This window comes from Staurois parvus, unplaced genomic scaffold, assembly GCF_062004578.1.
Source record: "Staurois parvus isolate SC_StPar_1 unplaced genomic scaffold, SC_StPar_1.0 ptg001252l, whole genome shotgun sequence".
NCBI lineage: Eukaryota > Metazoa > Chordata > Amphibia > Anura > Ranidae > Staurois > Staurois parvus.
In genome coordinates, this window is record NW_028319048.1 from 2,918,350 (window position 1) to 2,934,368 (window position 16,019).

At 49.7% G+C, this 16,019-nt stretch overlaps 1 protein-coding gene across 1 annotated transcript in view; it reads left to right on the forward strand.

The window, feature by feature from the left end:
* LOC149437883 (uncharacterized) overlaps positions 1-16,019 on the forward strand; it is a 46,029-nt gene that overhangs the window by 26,861 nt on the left and 3,149 nt on the right. Inside the window, exons 2-4 of the mRNA XM_089660557.1 lie at positions 2,432-2,738; positions 12,743-12,872; positions 14,630-14,700. Coding sequence (XP_089516683.1) covers positions 2,441-2,738; positions 12,743-12,872; positions 14,630-14,700 — 499 coding nt within the window. The 5' untranslated portion in view covers positions 2,432-2,440. The remainder of the gene's footprint in view (positions 1-2,431; positions 2,739-12,742; positions 12,873-14,629; positions 14,701-16,019) is intronic.

Here is a 16,019-nt window from a genome sequence, read left to right on the forward strand (position 1 = left end):
CAGACTGTGGCCAGTGGAATGAGAAAATTCCTCACGATTAGTTATCAGTGGGAGTAAACAAATTAGCAACTGGGATCAGTAGGAGGAGAAATAGTGCCCCATTGTTGGTGTCAGTTGGAGGAATAGTGCCCCATCATTGGTGTCAGTTGGAGGAATAGTGCCCTATCATTGGTGTCAGTTGGAGGAATAGTGCCCTATCATTGGTTTCAATAGAAGGAATAGTGTCCCATCATTGGTGTCAATTGAAGGAATAGTGTCCCATCATTGGTGTCAATTGAAGGAATAGTGCCCCATCCAGGGGCGGATGGACAACTCATGGGGCCCCCGGGCAATATAGGATCATGGGGCCCCTGTGTCCTTGCCCAAACTCAAAAAAGCCTATGAAAAAGGTACCAGGGGCATCTCATGGGGCCCCCTACTGACCCCGGGCTCTCGGGCAGTGCCCGAGTTTCCAAATGGTCAGTCCGCCCCTGGCCCCATCATTGGTGTCAATGGAATGAATAGTGCCCCATCATTGGTGTCAATGGAAAAAATAGTGTCCCATCATTGGTGTCAATGGAAGGAATAGTGTCCCATCATTGGTGTCAATGGAAGGAATAGTGTCCCATCATTGGTGTCAATGGAAGGAATAGTGATATATTGTTGGTATCAGTGTAAGAAATAGTGCCCCATCATTTGTGTCAATAGAAGGAATAGTGTCCCATCATTGGTGTCAATAAAAGGAATAGTGCCCCATCATTGGTGTCAATGGAAGGAATAGTGCCCCATCATTGGTGTCAATGGAAGGAATAGTGCCCCATCATTGGTGTCAATGGAAGGAATAGTGCCCCATCATTTGTGTCAATAGAAGGAATAGTGTCCCATCATTGGTGTCAATAGAAGGAATAGTGTCCCATCATTGGTGTCAATAGAAGGAATAGTGTCCCATGATTGGTATCAGTGGGAGGAATAGTGTCCCATCATTGGTATCAGTGGGAGGAATAGTGCCCCATCATTGGTGTCAATGGAAGGAATAGTGCCCCATCATTGGTGTCAATGGAAGGAATAGTGCCCCATCATTGGTGTCAATAGAAGGAATAGTGTCCCACCATTGGTGTCAATAGAAGGAATAGTGATCCGTTTTTGGTATCAGTGTAAGAAATAGTGCCCCATGTGGCAGGCGCAGCACCCTTTCGTGCCTAGTGTGCTGTGGCATTAGAAAAATGATGCAATTGCTGTTTCTTTGTTTGATTAGACTGACTTTACTCTGTAATTCCTCCAATGCCGCTCTATGGATGCAGTAGGTTTAAAGAGCACACCGAGTACTTTAGTTAACTTCTTTAATAACTTCAATCTTCTTCATATAACTGCTTACAATGGCTTGTTTCTTTCATATTACAATGGTTTAATTCGTATTACATTGGGTTGATTCAATAGCTTATCTCGATAGGTTCAATAGATTTGATAAATTTGTTCTGTATATTTCGATAGATTGATAAATTCACTTGGATTTATAAATTTGTTAGATTACTCTACAGTGACTTGATTCGTAAGTTCGTAAGTTCGGTGGAACTACAAGTAAACACATACAACAGTTTTTAGACACAGATCTACCTGCACTGTTAAACAACAGAGGAACACACAAGTGCATTAAATACCTATTTGGCCTTTTGTACTTCCATGGAGCTTCTCTGATTGGAACTTTGTCTGTTTCCTTCTCTGTCTGGTGAGCATGTGTCTCTAGAAAATCCTAGCAGGGAGTTTTACACAGGAATAAATTAAACTGGCTGGGATTGGTTAAGGCTCTGTACAGTGTGAGGATGGCTGTGATTGGCTCACCTTATACTAACTCTTAAAGGCATATTTTCCTTTTCTGCTTCTGCTAACACAATGAATATATAAATGTCATATAACAATCAAAGATATAAATCACAGCAATGATTCTGCTTTGGCTTTAACATATACACATATATACTGTACTGAGGTTATTGGCAGGTTTGGTATACACATATATGTGAACCATATTAACAACCTAGGACCGGTCTTAGCTGGCCAGCTACACCCCATCATTGGTGTTAGTGGGAGGAATTGTGTTTTGTATAAATGAGAATCTTCCCCAGGGGCCGGATAATAGCAAGAAAAGAGTGGCATTTGGCCTATGGGCTACAGTTTGGAGACCACTAATATAGAGGGAAGAGAGATCCACAATGCTATTGCATCTTCTTAAAAAGACTACTTGATTCAACAGATAATCCCTTCTTGTAGATCAATACATTTTTTTGTGGTTGGAACTGAGAACTGTTATTCCAGAGTTAGGAATGGATTACCATCTTCCCAGATTGCTGGAATTGGGATGTACACTTTAAAAGCAAAGCCATGATGTCCTCCACAGACTTCCCGTGAATGATTTTATTGACAGATATTTCTTTCTCACATTGGTTCTATCCCACAGGACTGCAGAATGAGCGACAACATCAGAAATTTCCGTCTTCGTGATGTTGAAGGAAATGAAGGTTATAATCGGGTCATCTTGCAGCTCTTCGGGTTACCGGGAAATGGGAAATCCTCCTTCATCAACTCCTGCAAATTTGTCATCGATGGCGGAAAGTTTGCTGCCCACGCTGAGGCTGGAAGCAGCCTTGGAGCAAAGACCACTAGAAGAAACCCTTATGAGCTCACTGAGTCAATACTGATGGTGGATAATCGGGGGATGCCAACACTGGACAGGTTCCAGACAGGAGAGATTTTTGCTCAACTTGGTAAAATTTTATGAACCTTTAAAATGACCTCAGTGATGTTATTATCAATAGTCCAAGCAATGTGCAGTAACCATACATCGCGAATGTAGAACCCGAGAGAGGGACAGACTGGTGTGAAGATGATATATGGGGGCGTAGAGCATTCCATGGGGGGGAGGGAGCATGACAACAGTGGGGGAAACTCACTAAAACTGGAGCACGCAGAATCTGGTGCAGTTGTGTATGGGAGCCAATCAGCTTCTAACTTCAGCTTGTTCGATTAAGCTCTGGCAATAAAGCCTGGAAGCTGATTAGTTTCTATGCAGAGCTGCACCAGATTTTGCACCCTCCAGTTTTAGTAAATAACCTTCACTAGAGAATGTGTAGAGACTGTATACACTGCACACATATTTTATGCCACAGTCCTAGTACCCCCAATATATTCTGTAATTACTGTGCCACAAATGACATTCTCACAGACACACATACACATAAGGACAAAGGACCATTTTAAAAACATGGAAACTCTTCCATTGCATATGCTTTTCGTCACACAAAATATGGGCAGGGAGCTAATACTTTATCTGAGCCTACCTTTATGAATGATTTCATTAGAACAGTTTGCAACTACATAGTAACCAGAAACTGATGAGACAATGAACTAGATGACCAGAAGATTGTAATGTACAGCACAGCTTCTAGAGTGCCAGAGGCAAAGCTGTGTAATGTACAACATAGAATATAGACTGTAGTGGCCAGAAGTATGTAATTTACAACATAACATATAGTGCAGTGGTTAGCAGTATGTAATGTACCACATATCACAGAGAGTGCAGTGGTAAGGGGTGTGTAATGTACAGCACAGCATACAGCATGCAAAGAATTATTATTATTATTATAACACAGGATTTATGGCGCCAACAGTTTGCTCAAAGCTTTACAATATAATGGGAGACAATACAGCAACAATACAGTTCAATACAACTGAAGCTTACAATCTAGGAGGGAGGGGCTAGTGGTACAAAAGGTAGTAATTGTGGGGGATGGACTGGTTGGAAGAGTAGAAGATTCCAGTATTAGCTGAGGGAAGGATAGGCTTCCCTGAAGAGATTTTTAGAGATTGCCTAAAAGTGAGCAGAGTAGGCAATAGTCTGATAAATTGGGGTAGAGAGTTCCAGAGAATGGGGAAAGCTCTGTACATAGAGTGCAGAGGGTAACATGGAGGTTAGCTATTGTTCTTAGGAGGTCATAAAATGCCATCACATTGGAGGTCAGTGGGATAATAAATGCCTTAGTGTCAGTGGTCAGAAGAAGGATTATACAGTATTAGTGGCAGGAAAAATTCCTCCTAATAGATGACAGTCCATAGAAGGAAGAATACCCCAGCATTGGTGTCAGTGGTAAGAAAAACATTATGCACCATTGATCAGAGATGAGAATATTCTCCATCATTGGTTTCAGAGGAAGGAAGACTTTTCCCCATAGTGGGTGTCATTAGAAGGGTGGAACAATGCAGGCAGCATTAGTCAGGAGGTCTCTCCACCTCACAGCACCAGCACCTGACTCTGGAATATGGAATAGAAATATCACCAGCATATCGGGTGTCAAGAGAACCACAGAGCACACAGAGACAGATTGCACGGAACCCAATGTGTGGGCTTTTATTGGGGAGGTTTTTGGGGCACAGACAACAGTTCCTTTAGTCCACAGATCCACACCAGACACAGTAACACAATAAAGTTCTTTTGAAGGCAATATGGAACAACAGGGGTAGGGTAATCCACAGGGTTCAGTAAGGCAAGGGCGGGGTGGCTTTGGGGGACTTTGGGTTCCTGGGGAGAATTGGGCTCAGTCTTTTGGGCAGCACGGGGTTAGTCCACTTACTGGATGCGGGAAGCCGGACACAGAGGGCTACAGTCCACACCAGCAACACAGGGTTAATCCACACAGGCAGCTCCAGGCAGGGAAGGGTTAAGTCAGTTCGGCTCACGGGCAACAAAGAGTTAAATCCAGGCAGGGAAAATGTCCAGCCCGCAGGCTCACAGGGAACAAGAAGTAAGTCCAGCCAGGGAAGGGGTTCCAGGCAGCAGAGAGTTCTCCCCACACAGGAGAGGATCCAGCAGCAGACGGACAGTCCAGTCAGCCAGGGAGATGAGGAGGAGGACGGGGGATGGTCGTATGAGAGAAGCTGGCACTCAGCACAGTCTTCCCTCACACACACAGCCAGGAGAACAGAAGGGGTTTTTTTCTTGCTCACCCTTAAGTATATAGCTGGGAGCCTTGTTGGTAACCTGAGACTTCCTGTCGGGTTACCATGGCAATGGGCCCTGTCTCCCAGGTCTCTGGACCAGCCCAGGGAGCCTGGGAAGATGTGCATGAGGGGGAAGGGAGGAGGGGGCTTGTTTGTGGATTCCTTCAGCAGGGGGCCAGACTGCAAGTGAGGGGGGTGAGGGGCTGCTGAGGGCTGCCTGTGTCAGGGACATGGAGGTCTAGAAGTCCCAGCAAGGACGGGACAGAAGAGTAAGGGGCTGCTGAGTGGTGTGGGGGTGGCAGGCAGCAAGCCTGGAGGATGTGGGGGAAGAGCAAGCTCTGTGACAACCCCTCCATTCTACAAGTGCTGCCAGGGAAACCTCTTGCTGACGGGACAGCCCATCTGCATTGTGGTGCTGACTTCCCCTTCGGTATTGGATAGTGAAATTGTAGGGTTGTAAGGCCAGGCCCCATCGTAAGAGGCGGCCATTATCCCCAGAGACCCGATTCAGCCAGGTGAGGGGGTTATGGTCTGTGAGGATGGTGAACTCCCGGCCATACAAATAGGGTTGAAGTTTCTTCAACGCCCACACTATGGCCAGGCAGTCCTTTTCTATAGTGGCATAGGCAACCTCCCGGTCTAATAGTTTCCTGCTAAGGAAGGCCACAGGGTGCTCCTTCCCCTCCTCATTTACCTGGCTGAGGACGGCCCCCAGCCCATAGGTAGAGGCGTCCGTCTGTATGAGGAACCTTCGCTGGTAGTTGGGCGTTGCTAGGATGGGGTCATGGGAAAGGGCCTCCTTCAGCCGATCAAATGCAGTCTGGCAGGCCGGGGTCCAGGTTACCATCCGAGGCATGGCCTTCTTGGTGAGATCTGTGAAGGGCTTCGCAATCGTGCTGAATTGAGGAACAAATTTGCGGTAATAGTTAGCAGTGCCCAGAAATGCCATAATCTGTTTCTTAGTCTGGGGGGTGGGCCATTCCCTAATGGCTTCTATTTTAGCTGGTTCGGGGAACAGTTTACCCTCTCCCACCCGGTGTCCTAAATATTGCACCTCCGCCATCCCCATCTGGTACTTGTCTGGTCGAATGGTGAGGTTGGCCCCTGCAATTTGGTCCAGGACAAAACCCACATGCTGGAGGTGGTCTTCCCATGTTTCTCTAAAGATGGCGATGTCATCCAGGTAGGCGCAGGCAAAGTCATGACAGCCCCACAGCAGCTGGTCCACCGTGCGCTGGAAGGTGGCAGGAGCATTCTTCATGCCAAATGGCATGTTGAGAACCTCGAACAGACCGAAGGGGGTGATGAAGGCAGAGCGCTCCTGACCCTCTGCAGATAAGGGGATTTGCCAGTAGCCCTTGCTCAAGTCCAGAGTAGTGACATAGCGGGCTCCAGCCATCCGGTCCAGCAGGTCATCAATACGGGGTATCAGGTAGGCGTCACTAACCGTGTGGTCATTGAGGCATCGGTAGTCAACACAAAATCGGATGCTACCATCTTTCTTGGGGACAAGAACAACAGGAGAGGCCCAGAGGCTCTGGGAGGGCTGAATAATTCCCAGATCCAGCATTTCGATCAGTTCCTGTCTCATAGTGTTCATAACGGCTTCAGGGACACGATATGGGGCTTGTTGGATGGGCTGGGTTCCCAGGGTCTCCACATGGTGAGTGGTGATAGTGGTCTTTCCAGGCTGGGCCGAAAAAGCGGAACTGCGCTGGCCCAGGACAGCATTCATGGCCCTCTGTTGCCCCGGGTTCAGCTGCAGACTCAGGGGCACCTGGTGCACATCAGTTGGATGACGCGTTGCTTCCAGGAGGTCCAGTACGGCCTCTTCCTCCTCCTCCTCCTCAGAGGGTATTGAACAGACGGCCATAACAAGGGGGTTTCGGTCATGGTACTCCTTGATCATATTGACATGCACCATTTTCTGCCATCTCCCCCGATCATCTAGTCCGAGAATATAGTTTGTGTCATTCACTTTCCTAATGACATGGAAGGGTCCCTCCCATGTGGTTTACAATTTGTTCTGGGGATTTGGGACAATCATGAGGACCTGTTTGATTTCAGTAAACTCCCGGGTGCGTGTCTTGCGGTCATACCATGTCTTTTGCCGGACCTGGGCTGCTTGGAGATGGTCAGCTGCTAGGCTGGCTAGTTGTCCCATCTTTTCACACAGTTACAAGACATAGTGCACCACAGGGACCCCGGTATTTGGTAGTTGACCCTCCCAGTATTCCTTTAGTAGGGTCAGGGGGCTGTGGATTTTCCACCCATACAGCAGTTCAAAGGGGGAAAATCCAGATTCCTGGGGCACCTCTCGGTAGGCAAGGAAGAGGTGGGGCAGGTATCGTTCCCAGTTTGGCTCTAGGTCTACAAAGGCCCGTAGCATGACCTTCAGGGTCCCGTTAAAGCATTCACACAGTCCATTGGTCTGGGGGTGATAGGGGGTTGTCCGGATGGCCCACACTCCACAGGTCTGCCAGAGGGACTGAACAAGGCCTGACATGAACTGAGTCCCCTGATCTTACAGGATTTCAGCAGGGAAGCTCACTCGGGTGAAAATGGTAACCATGGCTTCTGCAACTTTGGGAGCTGTGATGCTGGACAGGGCGACTGCTTCGAGATAACAAGTAGCATAGTCCACGATGGTCAGGATGTACCGCTTTCCAGATTTGCTGGGGCGAGCTAAGGGACCTAGAATGTCAATAGCTACTCGTTGGAACGGCTCCTCAATAATGATTAGGGGCTGTAGGGGGGCGCGCAGGCCACCCGTTCTTCCATGTCGCTGACAGGTATCGCAGGTACGGCAGTAGCGAGCTACCGATTGGGACATCCCAGGCCAATAGAAGGCCTGGGCCAACCTCTTTTCGGTCCGTAGCTTTCCCTGATGCCCAGCCATGGGAATATCATGAGCAAGGTGTAGCAGTTGGGTCCAGAATTGTTGGGGAACTTTCAGCTGTTTAGCCACGGTCTGAGACCCCCCTTCGGCATCGGTCTCCACCACTCGGTACAGCAACCCATTTTCCTGCACTATCCTTTCGCCGGTCCCCGGACCAGTCAGCCCTGCTCAGGCCCAGAAGCTTGTGTCGGGGATCGCCGCAGCGCTGGGCTCGGCGCAGGCGCAGTGCACCGCCCTGTGCAGGGACGCGGGCACTGGGACCTGGCCGACCGCGGCAATCAAGTTCGCGCATGCACGGTAGAGACCGCGGGCGTGCGCTTGGCACCAATGACAGCGCAGGGCGGGATATTTAAATGGCCCTGAGCTGTCATTCAGTGCCTTCTGGTCTCCTTGTATCCTGTATCTTGTGAACCTGTGAATAACTGAGTTGCTGACCCGGATTGTGCCCTGACCTTGCTGTTTTCTCCTGTCCTGACCCTTGCTTGCCTGACCTCTCTCCTGGATGCCCCCTATTGGACCTGACCTGCTGTTGTTGACCTGGAGTGTGACCCGACTACTCTCTGCCCGCTGCTTTGTACCGCACCGTCCCTATAGTTACCGACCCGGCCTGCCTGACCTCGCACTCGCTCAGCCATCTATCCATTCATCCCGTCGGGATCTCCCAGCCTTCTCACATTAGGCTCTTCCTCTGTGGGAGCCCCTGGCGGATACCCCTATCAGTGGTGAGTGTGCCCAGTAACTGTGACCTGCTTTCAGAGCACTACAAGTCCATCCCCACCATCAGGGGCCCTGGTGAACAAGTGCACTGGGACTTAGATTCCGCACGCTGGAATCACCTCACCGGTGGGTTGCTAGAGGTACCGCTGGGTGGTCCCTTACAGCTTGTCAGAGTAGGGTCGGTGGCTAAGTCCCCTTGAAACTTGTCCCAGTCCCATGTCACCCCAGTATTATCAGCAGTCAAAGTTGAGTCACTCACCGCGGAAAGCAGAGGTCTGTCCACATGCTGGGGTGACTCCTTCCTCTCAGCGGTTTCCCAGCAGACCTGACTTCATGTGACGGCGCCCACAAAGTGACATTGAAGATCGCCCACATCATTCCCAAGAACCACATCTGAAGTTAGTCCTCCCATTACACCCACGTTGCAGCGTTTAGGCCCCAAGCTATAGTCCAGATTGACAGTAGCAAGAGGGATGAAGCATTTGGTGCCCCCTGCTAGCTGGATCACTATCCCAGGGCCAGGCTGTACAGCGTCAGGGTGCACCATTCGGGGGTCCACAATGGTGAGGAAGGCTCCTGAGTTTCGGAAGCCTACCGCCTTTTGTCCATCCGCAGTGACCTCTTGCAAGTGCTTTCCTTGGAGGCTCTGGGTAGGGGCCACCACCGGCTGTAGGCCAAAGACTGCTGGAGGGGTGTCCTTGTCTGCAGGAGCAAGATCCCAGTCTGAAGGGGGTGGTGGCAAGTCCTCGGGAGCCTGGTACAGATCCACAGAATTTACTGGCCGGGGCAAGCTAGGCCTGAGAGTCTGTTTTTTGGCGGGGCAGCTGGCCTGGTAGTGATAAAAATAATACACCTTGTATGGAGGTGTGCCTTTAATAATTCATATGGTGAAAAAATAAATCACCAGCCTGTGTCTTTAGGAAGCCAGGTTCCAAGATGGACGGCCCGTCTGCTCAGAGGGAAGCAGTGGAGTAGAATGCCTGTCAGTGCAGGGACCACGTGTACCCGACGTCCCAGCGTCCTGGATGACGTCACCACGATGTGGAGAGACGGAGGGGGGAACTCTTGCTTGTCCCAACTGGCCTCTTCCTTCTAAAGCTGCGGCTCCAGCAAGAGTTCCCCCCTTCCGTCTCTCCACATCGTGGTGAAGTCATCCAGGACGCTGGGACGTCGGGTACACGTGGTCCCTGCACTGACAGGCATTCTACTCCACTGCTTCCCTCTGAGCAGACGGGCCGTCCATCTTGGAACCTGGCTTCCTAAAGCCACAGGCTGGTGATTTATTTTTTTACCATATGAATTATTAAAGGCACACCTCCATACAAGGTGTATTATTTTTATCACAAAACTACACAGCGCCTGGCTCCTGCTTATACCTCCCACAAACCAATGTGTTTTTACCATGGCAGCAGTGAGTTTTTTCTCCACCAATCATAGTTGACATATACCATTCACTTATTTCCTTTGGGACACATCTGTGCGCTTTTATCCAGACCGTTCTTCCTGGTAGTGACCAATCTGTCCACAGCCAAAGCGCCGCCTATCTAAGGCAGGTCTGGGGCCCCGTTGTGAGTTGGCTGAACGAACTGGGAGTAGGGGCTGTAGTGCTGGTACTATTTGTGGAGCCATTCGGCGATGGGGAGGCGTGTAGGGCACCGGTGTAGGATGGGGCATCCTGGCCGCTTGGGGTGCCTCGACAGCAGGCTTCTTCCATTGCGGGTTAATGAGGAGAGCCTCATCCGCCAAGGCTGCAGCTTCTTCTAGGGTGGCATGTTTCCGCTCACGCGCCCACTGTCGGAGCTCGGGGGGGGGGGCACTTGAAAAGGAATTGTTCCTTCAGGATGGCCTGGATGATCTGCTCAGGGGAGGTTGCCTTCTCCCCTTCCAGCCACCGGCGGCAGTCTACCGACAACTTGTGCACAAACATTTGAAGGAGGCCTCTGGGAGACGGAGTGTAGTCCGGAACTGGGCCCGATATGACTCTGAGGAGACCGCGTATTAGTCCAGTATGGCCCTTTTTATCTCCTCATAGTTCCGTCTCTTGAGGGGGTCCATCATTTGGTAGGCTTCATCAGCCCCTCCGTCAAGCAGCCCTACCACATGGCGAGTCCAGTCTGTGGGTGGGACCTGCAGTAGTTCGCACTGACATTCAAAGTCCTGGAAGAACCCATCCACATCTCTGATGTGCTCTTGGTAGGGCTTAAAGTCCTTCCTGGATATTCTCTGGGCCTCCCGTGCCACAGGGACAGCCACAGGAGCAGCTGCTTGATTCTTTGCAGCTTCCCACGCTGTTTGTCTCTTTTGAGCCTTTTCCATGGCCGCCAGCTTTCTATCTAGGGTGGCATCCTTCCCCAGAATGGCCATCTCTTCCTCGTACCAGATGACCCAAGGGCTCTTTCCATTTGTGCTTTGAAGCTCTGGTCCATCTCCTCTCGGGACCGCTTGGCCCTTGTCTGTGCCTACCTCTTCCCATTGCTGTTGGCTGGCTTTCTCCAGCATCCGGACCAGCTGATCTTTGTTAAGTCCCTTGTAGTTGAGGCCCAAAGTTCTGGCCTTTTCTTGTAAGCTGATTGCCATCCAGTGTCGATATTCCGGGGCCACCGCTTCCATTGTAAGCAGACTCTCTCATCTGCCATCTCGAGTGCTCTCGTCCCGCCGCTGCCAACCAGTTGTCAAGAGAACCACAGAGCACACAGAGACAGATTGCACAGAACCCAATGTGTGGGCTTTTACTGGGGAGGTTTGTGGGGCACAGACAACAGTTCCTTTAGTCCACAGATCCACACCAGATACAGTAACACAATACAGTTATCTGGAAGGCAATATGGAGCAACAGGGGTATGGTAATCCACAGGGTTCAGTCTTTTGGCAGCACGGGGTTAGTCCACTTACTGGATGCGGGGAGCCGGACACAGAGGGCTACAGTCCACACCGGCAACACAGGGTTAATCCACACAGGCAGCTCCAGGCAGGGATGGGTTAAGTCCATCCGGCTCACGGGCAACAAAGAGTTAAATCCAGGCAGGAGAAATGTCCGGCCCGCAGGCTCACAGAGAACAACAGGTAAGTCCAGCCAGGGAAGATGTCCAGTCTCGCAGGCTCACAGGGAACAAGAGGTAAGTCCAGGCAGCAGAGAGTTCACCCCACACCGGAGAGGGATCCAGCAGCAGACGGACAGTCCAGTCAGCCATGGAGATGAGGAGGAGGACGGGGGATGGTCATAAGAGAAGCTGGCACTCAGCTCAGTCTTCTCTCACACACACAGCCAGGAGAACAGAAGGGTTTTTTTTTTCCTGCTCACCCTTAAGTATATAGCTGGGCGCCCTGTTGGTAACCGGAGACTTCCTGTCGGGTTACCATGGCAATGGGCCCTGTCTCCCAGGTCTCCGGACCAGCCCAGGGAGCCCGGGAAGATGTGCATGAGGGGGAAGGGAGGAGGGGGCCTGTTTGTGGATTCCTTCAGCAGGGGGCCAGACTGCAAGCAAGGGGGTGAGGGGCTGCTGAGGGTTGCCTGTGTAAGGGACACGGAGGACTTGAAGTCCCAGCATGGACGGGACAGAAGAGTGAGGGGTTGCTGAGGGGTGGGGGTGGGGTGTCAGACAGCAAGCCTAGAGGATGGGGGGGAAGGGCCAGCTCTGTGACATCGGGTTTTTCCAATATGGGCTCAAAGCTTATAATGTTTAATTACATAGTTACAAGAAAAGCAAACTTTTGGAGTCTCACAGGACCCCTTCATCAAGAATGGGATGTGTCACATGTCTGATGAAGGGGTCCTGCGAGACTCCAAAAGTTTGCTTTTCTTGTAACTATGTAATTACATGTTAATAGCTTCCGACCCACATTGGAGAAACCCGGTGTGCTGGTGATGTTTCTGTTCCTTGATGTATCACGGTTCCAGCCGCTGGTCCCTGCAGCCCCCACTATACATACAGTCGTTGTACAATGCAGGAACGTGTGCGATGGGATTGTGTAACTATGACTCCGGAATATGACACATAACTGCAGGACATTTGGAGGATATCCAATAACTCAGAGCAACTATCCATCTCCCAGACATCATTCTCCTTGCCTGAAAGGTGACATCTGACAGAGGAGACTGACAACGTAAACTCATTACAGTTTCTTTAAACTTTCAATACATTTTTCTACATTTTTTAGGAAATTTGCTGCCGCTAAACCAGGAGGTGGAATGGGTTGAGGACTATAATAAAAATGTGGACAGAGTAATGGCTGAATTCAATAATGAGGACAGTTTCCATGATCTAATTGTCCCGGTTCTTATACACAGGTAAGAACTAAAAACATACTATGGGGTGTTTGTGACAGAGATAAAGTGTTACTGAACCCACAACAGTACAATCAGTCTGTATATGCAGCAAAGCATGCTGGTTATACTCATTGTGAGACCTGATATAGTGAATGCGGGGTCCGGGGAGAGCGGATATAGTGAATGCGGGGTCCAGGGAGAACGGATATAGTGAATGCGGGGTCTGGGGAGAGCGGATATAGTGAATGCAGGATCCAGGAAGAGCGGATATAGTGAATGCGGGGTCCGGGGGGGGCGGATATAGTGAATGCGGGGTCCGGGGAGAGTGGATATAGTGAATGCAGGGTCCGGGGAGAGCGGATATAGTGAATGCGGGGTCCGGGGAGAGCGGATATAGTGAATGCAGGGTCCGGGGAGAGCGGATATAGTGAATGCAGGGTCCGGGGAGAGCGGATATAGTGAATGCAGGGTCCGGGGAGAGCGGATATAGTGAATGCAGGGTCCGGGGAGAGCGGATATCGTGAATGTGGGGCCCGGGAGCAAGGATATAGTGAATGCAGGGTCCGGGGAGAGCGGATATAGTGAATGCAGGGTCAGGGAAGAGCGGATATAGTGAATGCGGGGTCCGGGGAGAGCGGATATAGTGAATGCGGGGTCCGGGGAGAGCGGATATAGTGAATGCGGGGTCCGGGGAGAGCGGATATAATGAATGCAAAGTCCGGGAAGAGCGGATATAGTGAATGCAGGGTTCCTGGGAGAGCGGATATAGTGAATGCAGGGTCCAGAGGAGAGCAGATATAGTGAATGCGGGGTCCGGGGAGAATGGATATAGTGAATGCGGGGTCTGGGAAGTGCTGATATAGTGAATGCGGGGTCTGGGGAGAGCGGATACAGTGAATGCAGGGTCCAGGGAGAGCAGATATAGTGAATGCAGGGTTTGGGGAGAGCGGATATAGTGAATGCGGGGTCCGAGGAGAGCGGATATAGTGAATGCAGGGTCTGGGAAGTGCTGATATAGTGAATGCGGGGTCTGGGGAGAGCGGATACAGTGAATGCGTGGTTCGGGGAGAGCGGATATAGTGAATGCAGGGTCCGGGGAGAGCAGATATAGTAAATACAGGGTCCGGGGAGAGCGGATATAGTGAATGCAGGGTCCGGGGAGAGCGGATATAGTGAATGCAGGGTCCGGGGAGAGCGGATATAGTGAATGCGGGGTCCGGGGAGAGCGGATATAGTGAATACGGGGTCCGGGGAGAGCGGATATAGTGAATGCAGGGTCCAGGTAGAGCGGATATAGTGAATGCGGGGTCCGGGGAGAGCGGATATAGTGAATGCGGGGTCCGGGGAGAGTGGATATAGTGAATGCGGGGTCCGGGGAGAGAGGATATAGTGAATGCGGGGTTCGGGGAGAGCGGATATAGTGAATGCAGGGTCCGGGGAGAGCAGATATAGTGAATGCAGGGTCCGGGGAGAGCAGATATAGTGAATGCAGGGTCCGTGGAGAGCAGATATAGTGAATGCGGGGTCCGGGGAGAGCGGAAATAGTGAATGCAGGGTCCGGGGAGACCAGATATAGTGAATGCGGGGTCCGGGGAGAGAGGATATAGTGAATGCAGAGTTTGGGGTTTAGTACCAGTTTAATTCAGACGTCTAACATGGATTGAGGTCATATTAGAGGCATTTCCTGCAATGAAGTCTCTCAGTCTTTGATGAAAAAAACATTAGCAATGAATATAGTTCACATGTAATGGATTTATAACAAATATTTTTTCTCTCAGTGTAAATAATGATATCCAGAATGAAGTTGGGTTGTACAGACAAATACTGAACACTGCCCGAGAACTAACTGGTTAGTATTTGGGGTATTTTTGTCATGTGGTTGTTTTTCCTCTCCTCTTTGTTCATGTCATGGTATTCTCTCCTCTCTCTGTCTCCCAGACATTCCATGTGTGTTTTTGAAGGTATATGGGCTATATGTAACAGAAAAATATCCTCCTGCGCTTATATGGTAAATAATACACTTAACTAGAAAGCAGCCAGCATCTCTCCCATACCAGATAAGGACAATAGTAAAAACACATATAAAAGTGATGCAGCGCTAAAACTAATAATAAAAATACTCCAGAGATATAGGAAGTGATATACATAAAATAATGATTTAGCAAACGGGGTAACAAATGACCCAAATCCACATGGGGATATGAGAGAGGCAGTGACCCCTGGTACCCGAAGGGTACTCAATAAAGACCAGGTGAATATCTGCAGGACAAACCAAACAGATAATAATGGCTTTGTGCAATAAATGAAGTGTCCACAGTTCATACAAATGCTTTTATTTCAAGACGTGCAGGTGAATCACAGCACACTCCAAACGTGATCCCAAGTGGGATCCCAAGTTCGTCCTGACGAAGTCACGAGTTACGTGACGCAACGCGTCGACGGCAATAGCGTGGTGACGTACTTCCGGCGTGACGCCATTTTGGAACACCTTTTTGATCATGCTGTACACCCAGCTTAGCACAATGATCTGGATACAGGCTGCTGCTATGTGAGTGTATTTACCCCCATTTTTTGGCTTGTTGTTACTGTGCCATTAAAAGCAGTAATACACTATGAGGATTGTGTTCTTTTTCTATACTTATGAGTATATGAGATTTGACACCTAAGGAGGGTGTATTTCGTTTGCCCACTGGTCCGACTACTGTGTATGTGATGACTGCCCATACTATCCTATCTGAGGAACCATCGGTTTCAGGGATCCAGAGATCTACATTTGCTTTGTGGCCCTTTGGGGTCGTAGAGTGGAGGTGAGAGGCCACTGTAGCCAGACTGCCTGCGATCATGTTTGGAGTGTGCTGTGATTCACCTGCACGTCTTGAAATAACAGCATTTGTATGAACTGTGGACACTTCATTTATTGCACAAAGCCATTATTATCTGTTTGGTTTGTCCTGCAGATATTCACCTGGTCTTTATTGAGTACCCTTCGGGTACCAGGGGTCACTGCCTCTCTCATATCCCCATGTGGATTTGGGTCATTTGTTACCCCGTTTGCTAAATCATTATTTTATGTATATCACTTCCTTTATCTCTGGAGTATTTTTATTATTAGTTTTAGCGCTGCATCACTTTTATATATGTATATGGGCTATATGAAAACTGCGTGAT